Source organism: Dicentrarchus labrax, unplaced genomic scaffold, assembly GCF_905237075.1.
Source record: "Dicentrarchus labrax unplaced genomic scaffold, dlabrax2021, whole genome shotgun sequence".
Lineage (NCBI taxonomy): Eukaryota > Metazoa > Chordata > Actinopteri > Moronidae > Dicentrarchus > Dicentrarchus labrax.
In genome coordinates, this window is record NW_026136875.1 from 1,030,596 (window position 1) to 1,051,305 (window position 20,710).

At 40.8% G+C, this 20,710-nt stretch overlaps 3 protein-coding genes and 2 long non-coding RNA genes across 9 annotated transcripts; 2 read left to right on the top strand and 3 right to left on the bottom strand.

Moving 5' to 3' along the window:
- Window positions 1-162: 162 nt before the first annotated feature.
- On the bottom strand, window positions 163-2,170 carry LOC127360504 (uncharacterized). Of its 2 annotated transcripts, none has more exons than XR_007883763.1 (2): window positions 2,024-2,170; window positions 163-794 (listed from the first exon to the last, which is right to left on the bottom strand). It is a non-coding gene; the product is annotated as an uncharacterized LOC127360504 (long non-coding RNA). The 2 variants fall into 2 exon arrangements; XR_007883764.1 differs by having other exon boundaries at window positions 1,986-2,097.
- On the top strand, window positions 2,088-11,638 carry LOC127360500 (P2R1A-PPP2R2A-interacting phosphatase regulator 1). The gene is made up of 9 exons (XM_051394946.1): window positions 2,088-2,839; window positions 4,341-4,425; window positions 4,507-4,563; window positions 4,741-4,787; window positions 4,859-4,916; window positions 5,106-5,170; window positions 5,249-5,304; window positions 5,620-5,704; window positions 6,113-11,638. The coding sequence occupies exons 1-9, from the start codon at window positions 2,739-2,741 to the stop codon at window positions 6,234-6,236; spliced, it is 678 nt and encodes a 225-aa protein (XP_051250906.1). The 5' UTR covers window positions 2,088-2,738; the 3' UTR covers window positions 6,237-11,638.
- Window positions 11,639-12,166: 528 nt separating this feature from the next.
- cunh17orf49 (chromosome unknown C17orf49 homolog) lies at window positions 12,167-17,054 on the bottom strand. The gene is made up of 6 exons (XM_051394950.1): window positions 16,705-17,054; window positions 16,188-16,282; window positions 16,002-16,103; window positions 14,982-15,199; window positions 14,803-14,898; window positions 12,167-13,613 (listed from the first exon to the last, which is right to left on the bottom strand). The coding sequence occupies exons 1-6, from the start codon at window positions 16,723-16,725 to the stop codon at window positions 13,549-13,551; spliced, it is 597 nt and encodes a 198-aa protein (XP_051250910.1). The 5' UTR covers window positions 16,726-17,054; the 3' UTR covers window positions 12,167-13,548.
- An 84-nt stretch (window positions 17,055-17,138) lies between these two features.
- rnasekb (ribonuclease, RNase K b) lies at window positions 17,139-19,956 on the top strand. 4 transcript variants are annotated; one of them, XM_051394954.1, is made up of 3 exons: window positions 17,139-17,363; window positions 19,081-19,163; window positions 19,447-19,956. In XM_051394954.1, exons 1-3 carry the CDS (start codon window positions 17,286-17,288, stop codon window positions 19,589-19,591), a joined length of 306 nt encoding a protein of 101 aa, XP_051250914.1. In that variant the 5' UTR covers window positions 17,139-17,285; the 3' UTR covers window positions 19,592-19,956. The 4 variants fall into 4 exon arrangements, with proteins under 4 accessions (XP_051250914.1, XP_051250913.1, XP_051250912.1 ...); XM_051394953.1 differs by lacking the exon at window positions 17,139-17,363 and adding an exon at window positions 18,655-18,888 and having other exon boundaries at window positions 19,008-19,163; XM_051394952.1 differs by lacking the exon at window positions 17,139-17,363 and adding an exon at window positions 18,758-18,900 and having other exon boundaries at window positions 18,972-19,163.
- Window positions 17,218-19,105, bottom strand: LOC127360505 (uncharacterized). Its single transcript, XR_007883765.1, has 2 exons — window positions 18,972-19,105; window positions 17,218-18,900 (listed from the first exon to the last, which is right to left on the bottom strand). It is a non-coding gene; the product is annotated as an uncharacterized LOC127360505 (long non-coding RNA).
- Window positions 19,957-20,710: the final 754 nt, after the last annotated feature.

A 20,710-nucleotide genomic window follows, 5' to 3' on the forward strand; every position in this document is an offset into this window, starting at 1 on the left:
TCGCAGTTTACTGTCAGTAAGAAAAATTCAAATCAGTTTATTTATTATTAAAGTTTTTCAATGTTATATAAGTTATATAAGTACAGTAGTAACCATAGTAACAGTGTGTGATGATGGTGAATATTGTTTATGTATTTATGTACAGAACAAACTGAATCCAGGTGATGTTTAAAGTAAAAACATTTATTTCCATCGATATATAAAGTAAAATATCAATAACCTGCAATAATAACAATAACAAAAGTTCTAATAATAATAATTATTAATAAAGATGCATAAAGTCAGTCAGTGGTAGAAGTATCAATAACCAGCTCCATTAAAGGTCGTTTACACATTAAAATCACAGCTTCATTTATAAAGTAACAGATTTATATTCACTTATACACAAACAGCAGTTTGTATTAGAGCTAAATATTCTTAATTAAAAGCACCAATAATGCAGAAAAATGACCTCTGTTGGTGTTTATTGATATTATTAATTATTACTGATGCATTTATGTGTAATCAGTAATAAATAGTGTAACTGTGTCATATAATCAATAACAACAAGCAGCAGATAAACACAGAGAGAAAGGTTCAATATTTCTATTAAGGTTAAACTCACATCCCAACACAGTGTGTAAACAAACAAACAAACAAACAAACAGTGTCTGTGTCAGTTCTGGTCTCTGCTCTCTGGTTCTGGGCTCTCGGGGAGGCAGTGAAGGGGTTAAAGGCGGTCGAGCCTCCCGGTGTCCGGTTTCACCATTTTTTGGAGATGACGACTCGAAGCAGATGGAAGATTTTAGGAGCTTCTGGGAACAACAGACGGTTCGAGTCACAACAACAAAAAAAAAAACAACTTACTCCAATAATCCTCCAATAATCAATAATCCTGCTAAATGTGCTCTGTGGTTCTGTGTTATTTACATTGAATGTACATGAAGTTTGGCTTATTTCCTTTAATATCTCCCGTCAGCAGAGCTCCAACAGTCGATTTATTGATTACTTAATCAATGTGCAACAGTTCTGATGATTGTTTAAGTCTTTTTTCAAGTAAATAATATTCACTCTTTTATTTCACTGTAAACTGAATATTTTGGGACAGTTTATAGATTCAATTAATTAATTTTATTTTAACTAAATAATATAATAATAAATACAGATTGTTTTATATCATCCAACATAAATTTACCCTTTTAATTATTAACAATTTAATTATATTTGTGTATATTGTGTCTTTTTCTAGTAAAACAAAATACGAAATATTTAAAAAGTAATAAATTCCAAATAAGAAATGTATTAGATAAGAAATTACTGTTAAAAACATTTTAATGTGATGATAATAATAATAATAATAATAATAATAATAATGTCCCTACAATAATAAACTCCATTATTAATAAAAGTGATGTTTTATTATTAAATATTCAAACTATTAAACTGTATTTATGGAGCAAAAGTGTTTCAGAGTAAAACAATAAAAATGTAAAGAAAGAATAAATTCCCCCCAAAATTTAAATTAAATTAAATAAGATAAGAAATTACAGTTAAAAAGGTTTAATTTTATAAATCTATATAATAGCTTATCGATGATAAACTAAAGTTATTGATGATAAATTGAACTTTACTGATGATAAATTAAAGTTATTGATGATAAATTGAACTTTATTGATGATAAATTGAAGTTATTGATGATAAATTAAAGTTATTGATGATAAATTAAAGTTATTGATGATAAATTGAACTTTATTGATGATAAATTAAAGTTATTGATGATAAATTAAAGTTATTGATAATAAATTAAAGTTATTGATGATAAATTAAAGTTATTGATGATAAATTGAACTTTATTGATGATAAATTAAAGTTATTGATGATAAATTGAACTTTATTGATGATAAATTAAAGTTATTGATGATAAATTGAACTTTATTGATGATAAATTAAAGTTATTGATGATAAATTGAACTTTATTGATGATAAATTAAAGTTATCGATGATACATTCAAGTTATTGATAAGGAAACGTGTCGCTGCTTCACTTTCTCTCCCCCTCTCGTCGCTGGTCTGCAGTTCCCGGTGTGACCGGACAGCGGCGCTGTTTTCACAGCTGGTGAACTACCTCTATTTGGTCAAGGACTATATGTTTGTAAAAATCTTTCAAACTGTGAGTTTCCAGCAGCTCTTCGGCTCCTCTGGAGGTCCGCTCGGTGTTTCTGGGGAACCGTGCGACCGACTCGCCCCGCAGCCTGTGGCCGGCCGAGGAGTGGAGTGTTCCGGACAGCTGCTGAGCGGTTTTCTGCTCTCTGCCTGGAGGTTTCGGAGTTAGCTCAGCAGCTAATCCTAAAAGTCGCGTCACCTGCGCGGACTCGTATTAAAAGTTCGGCCGCAGCGCAGTTTGAACGACATCCGCGCACTAAACTTTGTCTCGAGTGTTTTTTCGCGGGCTTCGTGTTTTCTGTCGCTTTTCCGCAGCCATTAAATCTGCGTTAGTGACGGCGGCAAGTGAAGCGTAGCTGCGGGTTATAAATGACGCTGAGACCCGCAGTCGGTCACCGATAAGCTGTGTTTCTGTCGGAAATGCGGTAGAGGCGGAACCGCTCCGGTGATCAGCCCGCTGACTCGGCGGCTCTGGGTTTGCTGCTCGTGAGGCCTGCGGGTCGGGCTTCCACCGGGCTCGAGTAGAGCCCGACGCCGCCGTCGAGGGGTCGGAGGCCGGCAGTCGGCGCTGCCACCGCCGGGCCTGCGGACCAAGGTATGGAACGGATGGAAGTGGACCAGTGCGCAGGCGCAGCTGGCGGGGCAGGAGGCGGGGCACTCCGCAGATCGAACAGCGCCCCCATGATCACCAGCGTCAGGTCAGTGTATTACACCCAAAGGTGCAACCGAATTCCATTAAGGAAATACTCCATTTATATTTGTTTACTTCATAGTGAGACAAACACACTTTATTATACCTAACATATAGACGTTATCTTAAAGTATTAAAGGCACTCTTTAATTCGGCTTTCTTTTAATTAAGTTACCAAATTAATTTAAAACACCAAGCAATACTTTGTAAAATGAAATCTAAACTTTAGAAATTCTTTGGCCTGTTTTTTTTCTAGTCTCAATGTCATGTCTCTTAAAAGAGAGTTTCCTTATTGAATATACAGGAATACTGTATTCAAAGTCAAATGTAAACGAGGACAAAGGCTGACTGAAAAAGTAAATGTGTATGGTTACGATAAAGTCAGTTAAATAAAAGTATTAATTTGAGGTACTTCAGTATTCACTCTTTTTTAACTACATTTCAGAGGCAAATATTATTAAACTCCACTACTTTAACAGCTTTACTGATTCAGATTTTACACACATTATTAATTATTGTAGATTAAACTATTTAAAAGTCTGTTTACATGTTTATGAATCACTGTTTTTAATATTTACACCCAGTTTCCAGTTTATTACGTCCATCTTTCCTAAACTAAGTCAGTCCTGTAATAAAACTAAAGATGCACAATATGTATTTTTCAGCCGATATGATGACCAATAATTGATCAATAACCTGCTTCTCGTGGCTGAATAAAGTTCATCAAAAAATATCTATTGTTTTACATAAGAATTCAGAATAAATTATTATTATTATTATTATTACGGAACAATATTTAATAATAATTTTCCATCTGTAATGTACTGATCCCAATAATTCATAATAATATAATCTTATATTAACTATAGACAGTAATTCATCTGTCCTAATAACTATTGTGACTCCCTAAAGACAGTTTTATTAAAATTATATTGAATTATAATCTAATAAACGTTTATATCATTAATGTCTCTCTCTCTCTGTCTCTCTCTCTCTGTCTGTCTGTCTCTCTGTCTGTCTCTCTCTCTCTCTCTGTCTGTGTCTCTCTCTCTGTCTCTCTCTCTCTCTCTGTCTCTCTCTCTCTGTCTGTCTCTCTGTCTCTCTCTCTCTCTCTGTCTGTCTCTCTCTGTGTGTCTCTCTCTCTCTGTCTCTGTTCTCTCTCTCTGTCTGTTCTCTCTCTCTGTCTGTGTTCTCTCTCTGTCTGTGTTCTCTCTCTGTCTGTGTCTCTCTCTCTGTCTGTCTGTTCTCTCTGTCTGTTCTCTCTGTGTGTTCTCTCTCTGTCTCTCTCTGTCTGTCTCTCTGTCTGTCTCTCTCTCTCTGTCTCTCTCTGTCTGTGTTCTCTCTCTTTTCTCTCTCTCTCTCTCTCTCTGTCTGTCTGTCTGTCTGTCTCTGTGTTCTCTCTCTGTGTCTCTCTCTCTCTCTGTCTGTCTCTCTGTCTGTCTCTGTGTCTCTCTCTCTGTGTCTCTCTCTCTCTCTCTGTATAATCAATAATCATTAATGTCTCTCAGTGACGGGATGACGGTCTTCAGTCCGGTGTCGTCGGCTCGATACCGGCGCAGCAGCGTGTCCATCAACCCCAGCTGTCCCTCACAGGTCAGTCTAACGATGCGTTCACTGTCTGCTTCCGTCCGTCGCCAACCTGCTGACCCGTCGTTTCTTCTTCTCCTCCTCCAGCTGCTGCCGCTCTCGCCGTTCTCACTGACCGCAGACAGACTCGACCAGAAGAGGCAGGTGAGGACGGGAACTAGAGTTCAGACCCGGTTCACTCTGGATCACCGTACCGAACTGAACCAGGATCACACTGAATCCAGATTATATGATTTTAATGACTAGAGAGGGTTTCATGTGACGCTGGGTGGGGTCAAAGGTCAGCAACGTGGCGGCTGATGACAGCGGTTTGTGTTACAGGAGGAGAACATGGAGATGACGCTCCGAGGGAGTCTGCAGAGACTGAGGTACGTACACGAGCTCTGATCAGCTGACTGTAGTTTCCACAGTAACTAACTGTCCTCTGTGTCTCTCCCAGTGCTTCCAGTCTGATCCCAGTTCCTCCAGTCAGTCAGTGGCACGACCACGCAGCAGTGGTGAGCTCCTTACTACCTGGCTCTTATTTTGATAGTTTTTTTTGGTTTCCTGTCATTTTACTCCCAAGTTCATTTCTAGAGTGCTGAGGCTCATGGGTAATGTAGTGTTCACAGACTGAATCCAGATCAGTGGGTTCAAACTGAATCCAGATCAGAGGGTTCAAACTGACTTTTTTTTTTCTTCTTCAGTGGTTCCAGGCACAGGACAGCGGTGTCACACCCAACTCGTCCCCGAGTCCCACCAGGAGGTTCAGGTACAGAAACAAACAAACCTTTTCATGGATTGATTCTGATTATTGGAAACGTATCAAACTGAATCCGTTCATTCACAGACCGGCCGTCAGCGCCACCGTCAGATGGCCGGCGTTAACGCCCCTCAAGAGGAAAGGTAATTCATTAAAGTCTAAACCTGAACACGACACACGAAACAGGAAGCAGAGAGACGTTCACGTTCTCATAGTCACGCGTTTCTTGTAAAAACGGAGTCACACACCGAGAACAACCCGAGAACAACCCGAGAACAACCGAGAACAACCCGAGAACAACCGAGAACAACCCTGACCCCAGGCAGGGAGGATAAATGTAGAAATACTTTCAACTGACATCTGGAAGCTTTAATAACTATTCCATCGTTATTGATTATCTGAAATTCTGAATATATGTTTAATGTTGTGTAAAAGTTGTGAACCTCTGTCTCTCTCAGGAGGGGTGGAGTCTGACGGACCCCCAAAGAAGCTTTTTGTTGCCGGGGTAACAGATCCTGCCAACCGCAGCAGCTACACAGTCAGGTGAGGATCACCTTGATTATTATTATAATAATTATTATAATTATAATTATTATAATTATTATAATTATTATTATAATTATTATAATTATAATTGTTATTTCTATTATAATTATTATTATAATTATTATTGTTGTTATTATTATTATAATAATTATTATAATTATAATTGTTATTATTATTATAATTATAATTGTTATTTTTATTATAATTATTATTATAATTATAATTGTTATTATTATTATAAGTATAATTGTTATTTTTATTATTATTATAATTATAATTATTATAATTGTTATTTTTATTATAATTATTATAATTATAATTATTATAATTGTTATTTTTATTATAATTATTATAATTATAATTATTATTATTATTATTATTAATGAAGCCTCTTTGTTCCCTCAGTGTCTCTCAGTCGGCGGCGGACTCTCCACCAGCAGGAGGCGTCAGTCCTCAGTCCAGCCCTCTGTCTCTCTCTCCTCCCCCCTCCTTCACCCCCTTCACCTCCCACCAGCACCCTGGACACTAAAACCCGCCTCAGCGCCCTCCTCGCCCCGCCCAGAGTCCGGACCGGTCACTGTGCGTGCAGACCGACCACCAGCAGCTCCAGAGACATTAAAAAACAACCTGGATGAACTTTGACCCCCATTGCACCTTATTTCTGTTCCAATCATCTGCCAGTGTCACTGGAAGCCCCCCCCCCCCTGCAATCCACAGGAAGCTTCCCAGCGTCCTCTTCTTCCTGGTTTCCTGCTCTGGAAGCTTCAGACACAAAATGTTTCTGAAGTTTGTTTGATATTAAACGAACTCCGCTCACAAACTGCTCCACCGCTGTTCAGCCGGTCAGACCGCATATCTGCTCCCGACCCCCCCCCAATGAAACGGTTTACAGAGGATTCACCATCAGCATCGACGCAAGATCACAAAAAACCTTTTTGGGAAACCGAGGACACACTGGTTGTGTCGTCGGACACGAGGCTGGAGTTAAACGCCTGTGCAGACCTACAGGAAAAGGATTGTGGGTAGAAGCAGGCGCCGAACATCAAACGCGCAAACTAAAAGAACGAAGCACAAAAACGTCTCATTCATCGAGAACGAGACACAGCGATGTCAGATCGGTTCTGTGGACGTCGAATCTGACCAGTCCATATGAAGTTCATCAGTTTCTGAAGAAGTTCTCATAAAGTCTTGAGTTGTAATCAGGACTGTGGATCAGAACCGTCTCTCTGAAGGAAGGAACATCTGGTTCCACCTTCACTGATCCAAACAGACAAACTCCCACTCTGTTGTTGTTGGACATCAAGAAAACATATATTGATCTGCAGAAATCATGTGATTCCTTTAGACCCGTTCTTGAAGCTGAAGTTGTGAGTGTTCAGGAGGATCTGCAGAGTAACATCTGGACTCTGTTGGGGGGGGCGCTGCGGTTGGTCGGATCTGCAGGATCATTGTTAGGATTAGTTGAATTTAATTGATGCGACCGCAGCTTGCTGAAGGGACTGACTGCTTGTGCATCGTATCGGATTTTAAGACGTTTAGACGTCAGCTGGAGATTAAATTTGTCAACAACACAAATTATTAAACGTACAACAACCTGAATGTCCAGTGAAAAAACAATGTTCAAACCCAAAAACCACATGAAGGGGATGTAGCTTTTTGTCAGGTTAAAACTGGTTGTTGAGTTTGTTTTGGAGCCTAAACCAGCTGAAACCTGACAAAGGAGAAATTCAGCCACTGAACAAAGTTTCAGTCATTGAAGCCGAAGATTTTTGTGTTTTAACGAAAAGTGTTAGTCGTCTGTCGCGGCCGGGTCACCCTGACTGAAGCCTTCGGGTTTTACCGGAAGAAACTAGACAGACGTAAAGTTTGCCGTCAGACTTTGGCCGACGGGTTCAGAGCCGGAGGAGAGACTGGTTCTACATACTGGCTCCCAGTCAGCAGAAGGGTGAAGTTGTGGTCTGTTTGTTAATAGTGTATCTATATGTGAATACTGACAGTCTGAGCAGCTGATACGTGCTCACTTTCCTTCAGCCTGCAGGGTTTGATTGTACATATTGAATCTGCAGGAAGCGGCTGCGCTCTTCCCTCTTAAAACTTTATTATTTCACTTTTTCATCTCCCAGATTGTTTTTCTCTCTGGCCGACTTCAACCTTTCCTACTTGAAATCAGCCGCATTGTCCTTCATGAAGGTCTGATCATCGTAGGACTGCTCCTGCTTTACTTCCTCTGGTTTTTCTATTATACCTTTGTGTCAACAGCTCTCCATTCTTTCTATTTGCACTTCAAAGAATCCCCCTAAGATTGATGGTCCGTGGTCATCCTGGGGCTGGGCAGTACTTCACAATGATCATCTATCAAACTTCAGTTGAATCATATCGTGGAAGAACTGATTGTTCGTCTCTATCCAGTAAATCAGAAATGCTGAAAAACATCTTGTGATGATAAGTTGACCCGTATTGCCCAACCCTCGGTGGTCCTGTACAAATCTGAATGTTTTCAGTCCAAAATCTGTGTCTTTAGGAACATGATCAGGTTTCTGGCGTGCACTGGAAACTATCTGGTGTCCCCGTAGAAATTCCCAGGGATAAGTTGCACCAACTGGTCTTTACTAATCCAGGTTCCTAACTGCAACCTCGGTTTCAGTTGGATTCAGTCTGTAGACTTTACGTCGGACAAAACTTAAGCTGAGTCTTGACGCTGCTCGGTGTTCATATGAATGTCCATGCGACTGCAGCCGTAGCAGGGTGGGTTTCTGGGATACGTTGTTCATGATCTCCTGCTGTCTTGCTAATGTGCAGCTAATTATTTGTACTTTACAGCAACGTTCAGGACGTTCAAAGAAAAGGAAAAAGGAAATGAATAGAATGTTGAACCCAGGATGAACGTTTTGCCCTGATAGCAACAGGAATAAGAAGCAGATTTCTACTTTATGCCTGCTCCTGGATCGATTGATGGTCGGTCGCAGCGAGGAGGTTTAAGTCTAGACGGTCCAACCGGCGTTAACCGTTCAGGTTACGACCAACTTTAGCTTAAGACCGGTTGGTGCAACCAGCTCCTTCAAAAATATGAATCTAATAAGTAAAAGCTCACCAGTGTGCATTTTTTATGTTGTCTGAAATTATTGTAAAGATTCAAAACGAATGCACAAACTTCCTGTAGTCAGGCATGCATGTAGCCATAGCACCGGAGGGGTCAGAGGTCAGAGGCGCTGAGGCTTTCATTAATGAGTTGCAGTTCTGCTTCCAACTCTTGCACTTGCACAGTATTGTACAGTTTTGTATTATCACTCATCATTGTGCCTAAACATGTCGTCATATTCAGGAGGAGCGGCAGTTGATTTTAAACATTTTACTTCCCACGCCGACAGGAAGCTCTTTTTAAAGAGCGACCTCGTCTTTTATAATCACCTGACCTGTCACCTGTGAGATATGTCTGTACATAGAGTCCCTATAAGCTGTTTTTATATAAGTGTCTTTATGCCCCCAAAAAACAATGAGTCAGTGAGTGTGGGTCGCTGCTCCGACTCATAAAGAAAGCTGAAAGTCTTTTTTAGATTTGACATATTTTCATTGTCACAACTTTGCACAGTTCTACTTTCGACCATTTAAGCTCTTTTTCTGTTACGTGATCAGTAACATATCATCGGGTGAGAAATGCCGTTAAGTTTTTGCTGCTTTATTTCTTGACTCGTTACCGTCTGTGAGTTTATCCTGTTTCCGAGAAATGAACTCGAAGTCGAGAATAATTCCAGATCAAGTTCGGGCCTGTTGTTGTTTGGAAGAACGTCAACCTTACTTTCAGAAATATTACTGTACGCTTTCAACAAAAGAATGTAACAAGTCTAAATACAAGCAAACGTACAAGAATTTAGTAAAATACAGCGTAAGACTGTAAGACCAAGACCCACAGTTCTGAGGACCCTTAAATCCAAAAACATACAAATAAAAATGTGTTTCAATCAGAGGAACTGATAAAAAAAGACCTAATATTTTGAGTCTGAAACTCCAAAGAATTGTATTTATCTTTTTTGTATCTGCTCAAAAAACTTTACTTTTCCAACCCCAAAAATCCTCAGTTCCAGGTTTTAGTTTCAAGTTATTCACTTTATTTGGATGGTCGGCCCACAGATATCAACGTGGGCTTTATCTGTAAATGTTTTACAGATTATCTGAAGAGCAAATGTAATAACTTCTATTTGTGAAACAGTTGAATCTCAACTAATAAACCTAATATGTTACAAGAACTTCCACAATCAGATGAACTTTAAATCATTTGAGAACAATGTGTTTTGAATAATGGTTTAATAGTTTGGAGAAGCAGGATATTCTCTCAGAGGTAACGCACGCTGCCAAATTCCCACCGCTGTACAGACAAACTGTAGCTTTAAGACTATTTTCTGTTTATTTGGACCGTTGCACACTCACCGTCCCGTACAGTACGAAGAGACGACCAGCTTTTATGTTGCTGGATCAAAATGTGACGTGGAGGTTAACGTTCGCACTCCGGTGCTCGGACACACTTCTGCTTCAAAGAATGTTTTTAAGCCAAAAAATTCTTCATCAGAATCAGTAGCTGTAAGATACGATGTATTCATTCATGTGTTTTGATCTCATCCTCCTCGACTTTATGTGCTTGCTGGATTTCCTCCTTTGTCTTCTGGTCCTTTAAAGGTCGTGTAAATGTCGCAGATTCTTCCCAAACACGTGGATTTAAGATGATAAAACGTTCTGTTTATTATAATGTTTTTTCCCATGATGCCAGTGATACTTTAATTAGTCCTTGGAAAGGGTTTTTTTAAATTGACGTTGAGGTTGAGTGCAGAGCGTCGTTCTTTTCTGTTTTCCTGTTTGTCGTCACTCAGAAGTTTGAGGAAGTAAACCAGTCAATGATTTTCAGTATTAAAGCGGTATTTCACTCTGGCAGAACGCAGCGATTTCTCAGCACCGAACGGACCCGTAGATCCCCGAATCACACCCGGAGAGCTTAATCAATCTCAGTCCGAACTCTAGGTCCAGTTCGCAGCTAAACAGGTCGTCACGGAGACCTGTGATCATGTGATCGGTGTCGATGACAAGTTTTAAATGTAATGTTTGATTGAGTTATGGCTGAAAGCTCTGGCTACCAAACAGCCGTTCAGTGGATCATTTTGTCAAAATGTTCCAAAGTCAAGACTTAACTTCGTCACAATCAGAAAACAAATTAAAAAAGTACTTTTCCACAAACTTTTATTCAATTAAAAAAAACAAAATTAGGTTTCTCTGACGACTTTTCAAACTGTGAGAAGTTTTTTTCTGCTGACTACAAACGTACATCTGTTTGTTTGTACGGTTTTTATGCTAAGCTAAGCTAAGCAGCTGCTGTCTTATTATCGTCACCAGAAAACAAACTTTTCATGTTTCAGGCTGTGAACGTTCGATCGAACAGCAGCGTCTTTATTTCGATGAAAACTTCAAGCACTTTAAATTTATACGTTTATGAACCGAAAAACAATAAAAATCTTTGTTGTTGTTGATTTCCCTAAAAAGTGAAACAAGCCGTACGGTGACACTAAAACGCTCTCAAGTGCTGAAAAATGGCTCCGACGCTCCAGAGTGAGATCAGACTTTAAAAAGGGCTGCTAGAGTTACTGGAGGTGATAAAAGGGAACTAAAAGCACATCTATGAAACATTCATAAGTATTTTCAAACTGTAAATAGTTTTATTTTTTTTCTTTTGGACAAATTCTCTACATAAGACAGATGAGATGATGTATTTTTATGCAACTGTAAAATAAAAGTCTATATTCATGTGTTCATTCCCTCCTGATGATCTCGCGGCTGTAAAAAAGACGCAGAATGAGTTTTTAGTTTTTAGTGGAAACGATTCATCTACACACTATAAATATATATTATATTGTATATGAAACTACCAATAAAAGAATCTGTATCATATCAATGTTTGTGTTTTCTTTCTCGTCTGATCAGAAACAAACATCAGCTGTTTTCCTGTTTACAGGCGGTCTCAACTAACCCCCACATCACCAGACTCCCTTTAAAAATCAATACATTCTGAGTCGTCGGTTGAGGAGAAACTCTGAAACGCAGATTTGGCTCACTTCATACATTAAACAGCGTTCCCGCTCTTTTAAAGAGATCCTCTTCCCGGAGCTGTGCATGTGTTTATTAACCAGAACAAGAAGAAATGTTTCCACTGGGTTTCATGAGGATTCTGCTCCGGACAGACGGACGTGGAGTTCGCTCTGAGTGAGGAGCTGAAATACGATTCAAAGTTTACAGGACAACGTGGATTATTTCCAGGATATTTGGTTGTTTTGAACAAATTCAAGGTGTTTCCAGGGATGGAAAACGAGTCCTTAAATTTAAAGTTAAACTACAAACCGCTGTAGTCTGTTTGTTCTCGTGTCACTTTCTGTCAACAGTCGCACCACGAACCAACGAAGGAAATAAATAGACACAAACTGTTCTCAGGTTTTTTTTATTTAACGTAATGAAAACTGTTTTTACGTCACTGATTCATAAAATGTTCAATCAGCAGATTTTCTACCATCATGATCAATAATCAGTCTGCTACGGATTCAGACTGAAAGCAACCGGCTGGATCTTCTCACCGTCCCGCTGCTGCACCAAATGAGGATTCATCCGCCGCTGGAAATAGTCCCAAACAAACATATAGCTGTGTTTTTAAAGCTCAGAGAGCCACAGACAGGAAGTCAGACCCACTGGTTGGAGAATTATTCACAATAATAAAGACAGATTAGATAAATTGTCCCTCGAGTTCAGCGTTCGTTCAGTAAACTGCGTCTTTAACGTTTCCAGAGAACTTCCTGGAAACTTGGAGCTGCTCAGAAACTCTGAATCCTCCAGAAGAAACAATATTCTGTTTCCTCCACAACAAGAAAGATCTGAACCGTTTCACGACCTCTGACCTTTTAAGTGTAGCAGCTGAATTATGAGTGGTTGCTGTCGGTATCTGGTACCTGACATCGATTGATTTGAGGAAACTAAACTGGTTACTGTTAGCGGCTAACATTAGCAGTTAGTGGACCCCTCGTTGAAACAACTTCAGGGGATTAACGAGCTCAGTGGATCCGTTGCTAACGACATAACGAGGTGTTTCTCACTGTTGACTACTGACAGACAGACAGCAGTGAGCAGGTTACTATGGTAACGGAGGCTATGAACCATGATTTACAATGAGAGTTATTATGAATGCGACTGAAGATATTCTGGTTGGATTCGTTCTGATCTGGGCTCTGATGTCTGACGGCTGGAGGATTAATCATGATTATTATTATTATTGATTATTAGGGAACGTTGCGTGAGATTATTATCGTTTATAGATTACAGTATCTTCAAATATTTCACATTTTCGCACAAAATAACACTAATCTGCTGCGTCTGATCAACGTTAAAACGTTATCGTTAGAACAAGATAACAGAACGTGTCGGTATTATAATTAACATAAAAATATCCTGTTAGAACAATAAATTGTTTACGATATATTTTGATACTGATTTGTTTTTATTTGGCAGTAGTAGGCTTCCGTAGCTCTGAGACACTTTAATATAATAACCCGGTTTAAATGTTGTTGTGCAGCAGACAGAGTATGTTTCATACAGATCATTTAAAGAGGATTCAGCCGGCCGAGGAAGCTTCTTCGTATTAAAGCGTCTCTACGAGGTCGACGCCGATTATTCTTCATGATAACGACACAGGACGTAAAAAACTCTGATTTCTAAAACCGACTGACTCTGTAAAATAAAACCTGTGTTTCTGCAGCTGGAACCTAAAAAAGACGTCAGTGAGTAATAAGAGAGCTCCTCTGTGCAGAGGTCGAAGGTCAGCGGGAGAGGAGGGGGAGGTCACTGGAGTTCATGATGAGGCTTGAGTCCAGGTTCAGGCTCTCTGAGGACAGACGGACACATGGACCCAGTTACACACGTTCAGTCTCCAGCAGTTAGCATCATTAATATTAATAATCAGCTGTATGGACGATATCTCAGCAGCTGATTGGGACAATAAAGGAGGTTTAGGGTTCCTGAGGCGACAGAGATTAACGATAAACAAGGAAATCATCTGCAGATCAATCAATAACAACAATAACAGCTAAAACTCATGGTCATAACAACACAGTCTCCAAGCACCATCTGTTTACTGCACCTTATATTTTTACTTTGTACGACAATTAGACCGCTTATTTATACATTTGATCCATTTTTTATATTGCTTCTTTGTAGGGGTGCACGATAACAGGAAATGATTACGTCATTCCGATAAGTCCGATATCATGATCAAATCAGCTTTATTGGCATGAATGTAAAACAACAATATTGCCAAAGCTACAAATAAATTACATAAGAACAATTTCATACATTTCATTAAATAAGTAAATAAAACTCTCTCTCTCTCTCTCTCTCTCTCTCTCTGTCTGTCTGTCTGTCTGTCTGTCTCTCTCTCGATCGATAAAACAACTGAACCTCGTTTACTTTAGTGAAAAGGTATTCATTTGAAAGAACCATAAGCCAAAATCATTTAAACTTAATTTTTGTTACCATGGATACACTCTTTCAGTGTAACATTATGCACATTTGATTTATTGTTATTGAGGAATGCACTTTCAGATTGTGTTTACATAGAAATGTTTAAATCTAACTTGTGTCAGTGCATCAGTTTTCTATATATATTTATATTTTTGAACTTCTGGAATAAACTTTTCCAGTTTGTAATCCCGCTGCATGTATTTGCATCAGTTCAAGGAGCCTTTATTTTTTTTGAGAGGCTTGCCAATAGTTCATCATTGGAAAAAATAAATAGGCCTATCTCCACCAAAAGTGTTTGTTCATTGTATTAATGTCATGATCTTACATATATATATATGTATGTGTGTGTGTGTGTGTGTGTTATCGGTTATCGGTATTAAAGAAAAAGTTATCGTGCATCCCTACTTTTTTGATATGTCTGTGTTGTTACTGTGTGTAACGCTGCTGCTACACTGCAATTTCCCAGCTTGGGATCAATAAAGTATATCTATCGATAATGAACGTTGACATCGTGACATCGGTCTGATAAACAAACAAACAATAAACAGACTGACCTTGGTCGAAGTTGAGTTTCTTGTTGGAGTCGAGTCCTTCGATGTCGACCAGGTCGCTGTTCACGTCCGAGTCGTTGAGAGCGCTGAGGGTCACATCTGGGGGGGGGGAGAGGGGGAGGGGGGGAGACGTCATCATCACGTCTACTTCCTGACAGAAGTCACTTCCTGCCGTTTCTCACCTGCCGTCTTCTGTTTCTTGATGGGCGGGGCCAGAGAGGGACTATTCTGCATGCCTGTCGCCACGACAACCTGCGAGGTCGGCACGGCGATCATGGCGGGGGCGGCGGGGGCCGGCGTCACAGCGGTTTTCTTGACGGTTTTCTTCGGGGACTCGGAGGAAATGGGGACTCTGCTGTCCTCGTACAGCTTCCTCTTCACCGTGCTCTTGATCTGCGCCCTGCGGGGGGGGGTTACACAGCCAGCCAATCAGCATCCAGTGACCACCACTTCTTCTCTTTCTCCCTTCTGACTGTACACTAAATATGAAGCTACTGCTTAGCGTAGCTTAGCATAAAGACTGGAAACAGGTGGAAACTGCTAGCCACCCACCAGCAGCTCTACAGCTGATGAACAACTCACAGTGGGACTATTTGTTGGTCGGGAGACTTCCTGCAGTCTGACAGACGTAACGAGTTCATCGGCTTTAGAGCCGCTGGTCGGTGTCGGTACCTTCAGACGGAGCCAGGCTAGCAGTTACAGTCTTTATGCTAAGCTAACCTGTTGCTGGCTGTAGCTTCATATTTAATAAAGTTTGAACATTAAAGATTAAAATGTTACCAATGTTCCGATTCTCCAATAATCACATAGTTTTATAGTTATTATAAAAAAACGTTTCTGTTGAAGTTTAACGTAAAGTGACTGAAGGGGTTCGGGGTGGGCTTTGGTCAGTGGGCTTTGGTCAGTGGGCTTTGGTCAGTGGGCTTTGGTCAGTGGGCTTTGGTCAGTGGGCTTCGGTCAGTGGGCTTCGGTCAGTGAGCTTTGGTCAGTGAGCTTCGGTCAGTGGGCTTCGGTCAGTGAGCTTTGGTCAGTGGGCTTTGGTCAGTTGGCTTCGGTCAGTGGGCTTCGGTCAGTGGGCTTTGGTCAGTGGGCTTTGGTCAGTGGGCTTTGGTCAGTTGGCTTCGGTCAGTGGGCTTTGGTCAGTGGGCTTTGGTCAGTGGGCTTTAGAAGACATTGAGGGGTATGAGTGAGTGCAGACGTACACGGTGCGCTCTTTGATCACGGTGCTGATGTTGTTGAGGTCGTCTCCGAACCGACGCACCGCCAAACGCAACATCTCGATCTCCGTCTCGGTCCACTTGGCTCTGAGGACGCAGACACACACTGATTAACATTAACTCCAGTTTATGAACCATTACTGTCGGTACCGGGTCACCGGAGGAACTGACCCCGCGGGGCTGGAGTCCGACACCGGGTGCAGCTGCATGGTCAGCTCTCCCAGCTTGGTGAAGGCGGCTCCTGCAGCCGAGAAGATCTCCCCGACCTGCAGCAGAGTTTCATCAGGATGAGCAACAGACTGCGGGGGGGGGGCTATAACGCTGTCTGTCTGTCTGTCTGTATAACTGTATATAGTAGCTGATCCATTAGCCTGTGTATGTGTGCACAGACCTGATCAATAAAAGTGATTGTTTATTATAAAATCACGTCAGAACTGTCTCTGTACCTCGTTACAACACTTCATCAGTAAAGGTTGTTTCTAATTCAGATACTAAAAGAGGAGTTTTATTGTTTTAACAGTGAGCCGAATCTACCATCAGAGTTTAGTAATAAAGGCGGGAGAAAGATCAATAAGTTGTAATGCAGTTTACAGTTGTACCGTAATAAAATGTGTAAAATGAGCAGTTTTCTGAGTGGACTTTGGTGCGCAGCTATCGGCTAATGTCCGGTAACCAGGTGAGAACCTACCTTGGCGGAAGCAGACGTCATGGCGGTGAATGAGTTCAAGCTTTTATCTTTAAACTTGTTTTCAATCAAAACAAACAAACAAACAAACAAACAAACAAACAAACAAACACAGCTAGCTGCTAGCTAAAGTTAGCTCCGGTAACGTTAGCTAGCTCGCTATCGTTAGCGCGCTTCCATAGAAACCCCGGGAAAAGTTTAATAAACGCTTTTTAACGTCCGCGCCCGACCGAACACCGAGAACCCGCCGCGGGTTGTTTATATCTCACATATTCAGAAAGAAAGCAGATAAATATCGACAACAAAGGCGGACAGAGGGAGAAAGGAAATGTTGCGCGACTTTGGAAGTTGAACGTCATTGGTCGGCGTCAGAGGAAGAGGCGGGGCTTGGCGCACTGGGCGTTGTCATTGGTCGCTGCGCTGCGGGTGCCGATAGTTTCCGAGTTCCGCCGAGTTCCACCGAGTTCCACCGAGTGATGCGGATCAGCTGACTGCGAGCTGTCGTCCTTCATGGGAACATTTCTCCGATCATTGAATCAGAAATAAAACCCGCTTCTGATTGATCGATAACACCGAGCTCAGGCATGCCGTCGCTTCTGTTCTGCGGGCCGAAGATGGCCGCCTGCGGGATAGTGATCAGCATCTGGGGGGTCATAATGCTGGTAAGAGAACGGGGCTCCGTCTATTTCCTGGACTCACACTGAGGAGCGTCCAACGAGACGTTTTTATCTTAAAGTAACGTTTCAGTTGTTGTTTTTATGATTATTGTTATTTATTTAGATTGTTTAGACTTTAAAAATGATGAAAAACAAACCGTCTGTCACACAGTAATACCTGAGGGTGAAGTCTGTTCCGGTAAATAGACGGAGCCCGAGGAGGCCTAGCTAAATGTACAATAACGTTAGATTCTGTTCTGCTCTTGTAATCAATAATCGATACAGCGCTGGATCGATCAGTTGGCTTGTGCCTGTGTAATTAACGTTATGGAGGCGTCTACAGTCTGGATACTCAGATTAAATGCTGGTGGCACAGATATTAAAATATAAACAGTTGATTTCTGATTGATTACAAACATTTTCCATCAATATTCAGAAGATTCTCATCAATAACTGTTTGAATTCAGGAACTAAAGAGACAGAAAAAGGAATCATGTGACTTTCTATGTTTGGCCTCATGTGATGTTTCAGAACAGGAAGTCAGTTTGTCTCCAACAGGAAGTTCAGATTATTATTATTATTATTATTATTATTGTTATTAGTGTTATTATTATTGTTATTATTATTATTGTTATTATTATTAGTGTGGCTGCAGCTAATGATTGGTTCCATTATGGATCCATACGTGTATTGTTTTTATTGTTATTAACTGATTGAGTCCAACAGACATTGACTTTATTAGGACATTAATCATTAATACTTCTCCAAAACCAGCGGGTCAATAAAATTATTAACTATTAATAAAACACAGAAACATGAATCAGCTGTTTTCACCATCAATATTTGAACTCAAACTTTAAATAAATTGTTATAAATAATTATTTTTTCATTGAACTTAACGTGATTTAAACATTTAAACATTATTGTGTTTGACACCAAACTGGATCCGTTTCTGAAAAGTGTCGCAGGAGTTGTGAGTCTGTAGTTATTGGATCAATAATCAATAATAATGTTCCTGAGAGTGCGTCGGTAATCTTCACTGCAGCTCCAACAAACAGAGAAACAATTAAATCATTTTATTAATAATGAACTGAAAGTATTGACATATTGAATAACAATAATAATCTGTTGATGTTGGTATTCAGGGTTTATTAGAGGATGTTAATTATTGTGTAATTTCCTCTTTAACTGTAGAAGATCAATTTTCTGTCAAATAAAATAAATTCTATCTGATTGGAAACATTAATATATATTAGTGTGTTTGTAAGAAAGTGCTGGAAATTATTTGATAAAACGTTAAAAATGTCAAATTAAAAGCATTTAACTGGTCAAACACAAGTTTAAGTTTAGTAACTCTGGTTCGTAACGTAACGTTAGTTCTCTGAGTGGAACTAGAAATATCTCCCACTGCAAAGTCGTATCTAAGGTTCGTCCTATTTACTGGAGCAGTGAACATCGTTTATGGGATGGTAATGATTCTTCCAGGTATTTGTCAGAGTCTCAGGTGGTCCGCACTGACCTCCGCACTGACCTCCGCTCTGTCCTCCGCACTACACTCCGCTCTGACCTCCGCACTGACCTCCACACTGACCTCCGCTCTGTGTCCGCACTGACCTCCGCTCTGACCTCCGCTCTGACCGCCGCTCTGACCTCCGCACTGACCTCCGCACTGACCTCTGCTGTGGCCCCGAGCCTCCCGTTGAACCCCTCTGTTCTCTTTCAGGCCATGTTGGGAATCTTCTTCAGCGCCAAGTCGGCCGTGTTGATCGAGGACGTCCCGTTCACCGAGGAAGACATCCGCAACGAGTGAGTCGCTATGAACGGGATGATCAATAAATCAGCTGGACCGATCGGAGCCTATCACACACACACACACACATCACTGATAATCAATAATTAACAATCAATATGTCTCTGAGACATTCAAGGACTCTTCATAAGTCCCATCTTCACAATGTGGTTGTCTTTCCAACATAGATTAGCCTAGCATAGCATATGTAAGTTGCTCAACTGTGATTGGAGCAGAGAGCAGAAAGGGGGCGGGGCTTATGACGGGTCAGGTGACGGTTTCGTTCTTCTTCTCCTGCAGTAAAAATCCTCCTCAGAACATCTACGGCCTCTACAACCAGGTCGGCATCAACTGCTTCATCGCCGCCGGCATCTACGTGGCGGTGGGCGCCGTGTCGCTCTGCCAGGTCCGACTCAACAAACGGCAAGAGTACATGGTCACATAGACCGTGACCTCTGACCCCTGACGACCCCGACGTCAGCAGCTGGAGGTCACTTCCTTTTCTGTTAAAGTGTCACAACTTCCTGTAGAGCGGACCAATCAGCGGCGAGGGGAGGCGGTCAGACGGAGCCTCAGTTATTTATTTTAAAACCTTCGATGTGTTTGTTGTTGATGTTTGTTGTTGTTGTTGTTGTTGTTGTATGAGATGTTACATTGTTCGTTTATTCCAGATTAAACTGAACGAGGGAAGAATTTCAGAAACATCTTATAATAATTAAATAATGTTTACTTTGTGTTCAGGCTGTTTGTAATCAATAAATGGATCAAACTCATCGTGGATTTGCAATAAAGTGTGTGTGAAAAATAAAACAGTGTTTTTATTTTTAGCTTTTCAGAAAGTGTTCAATAATTAAACATTTAGCGTCAGTCGCTACACAAATAGTTTAAAAGCTTAACTAGATATTAATCTGAACGCTAAAAGAGTCTTTATTTTTAGCTTTTTTTCCTGAGATTGCTTTAAAGTCTCGTTAAAATACGTTCAGCTGAAATATGATTATAATAATAATAATAATGTTCATAGTGTTGATTGGAGGTTTACCCGACTATTACATGTCCCAACGGCTGCTGTGAGAAAGGTCTACTTATTCACACTCATTATATAGTTTATCTTATAACACACATTGTGTTTCAGCAGTTTGAGCTCCAGTAGCTCGTCTGTTGGATCGGACCACACGGGCCAGCCTTCACTCCCCACCTGCATCAATGAGCCTCGGCCCCCCATCACCCTGTCTCTGGTTCTGTTCCTTCCTTGGACCACTTTTATTAGGTACTGACCTCTGCAGACCGGGAACCCCCCACAAGAGCTGCAGGTTTGGAGATGTTCTGACCCAGTCGTCCATCACAATGTGGTTCTTGTCAAAGTGGATCAGATCCTCACGCTGCACACTGTTCCTGCTTCTAACACATCAACTCTGTTCACTGTCTGCCTGATGTACCCCCCCCACTGTGTTACTGCTGACGTACGGTCTGGAGGTTTATTGTTTGTTACTCTCTCTCTGTGTCTCTGCAGCTGCTGATTAATAACAATGATTATTTCTGTTGGACGTTAGCTCGCTGCAGCTCA

Coding starts and splice junctions, on each gene's coding strand:
- LOC127360500 (XM_051394946.1), top strand. CDS start 2,739: ATGGAACGGATGGAAGTGGACCAGTGCGCAGGCGCAGCTGGCGGGGCA. Junction 4,917..5,105: donor GGCACGACCACGCAGCAGTG/GTGAGCTCCTTA, acceptor TTTCTTCTTCAG/TGGTTCCAGGCACAGGACAG. Junction 5,705..6,112: donor CGCAGCAGCTACACAGTCAG/GTGAGGATCACC, acceptor TTGTTCCCTCAG/TGTCTCTCAGTCGGCGGCGG.
- cunh17orf49 (XM_051394950.1), bottom strand. CDS start 16,725: ATGACGTCTGCTTCCGCCAAG. Junction 15,200..16,001: donor GTGATCAAAGAGCGCACCGT/GTACGTCTGCAC, acceptor CCCCCCCCGCAG/GGCGCAGATCAAGAGCACGG. Junction 14,899..14,981: donor CAAGAAACAGAAGACGGCAG/GTGAGAAACGGC, acceptor CCCCCCCCCCAG/ATGTGACCCTCAGCGCTCTC.
- rnasekb (XM_051394951.1), top strand. CDS start 18,824: ATGGTAATGATTCTTCCAGGTATTTGTCAGAGTCTCAGGTGGTCCGCA. Junction 18,949..19,007: donor GCACTGACCTCCACACTGAC/CTCCGCTCTGTG, acceptor CGCCGCTCTGAC/CTCCGCACTGACCTCCGCAC. Junction 19,164..19,446: donor GAGGAAGACATCCGCAACGA/GTGAGTCGCTAT, acceptor CTTCTCCTGCAG/TAAAAATCCTCCTCAGAACA.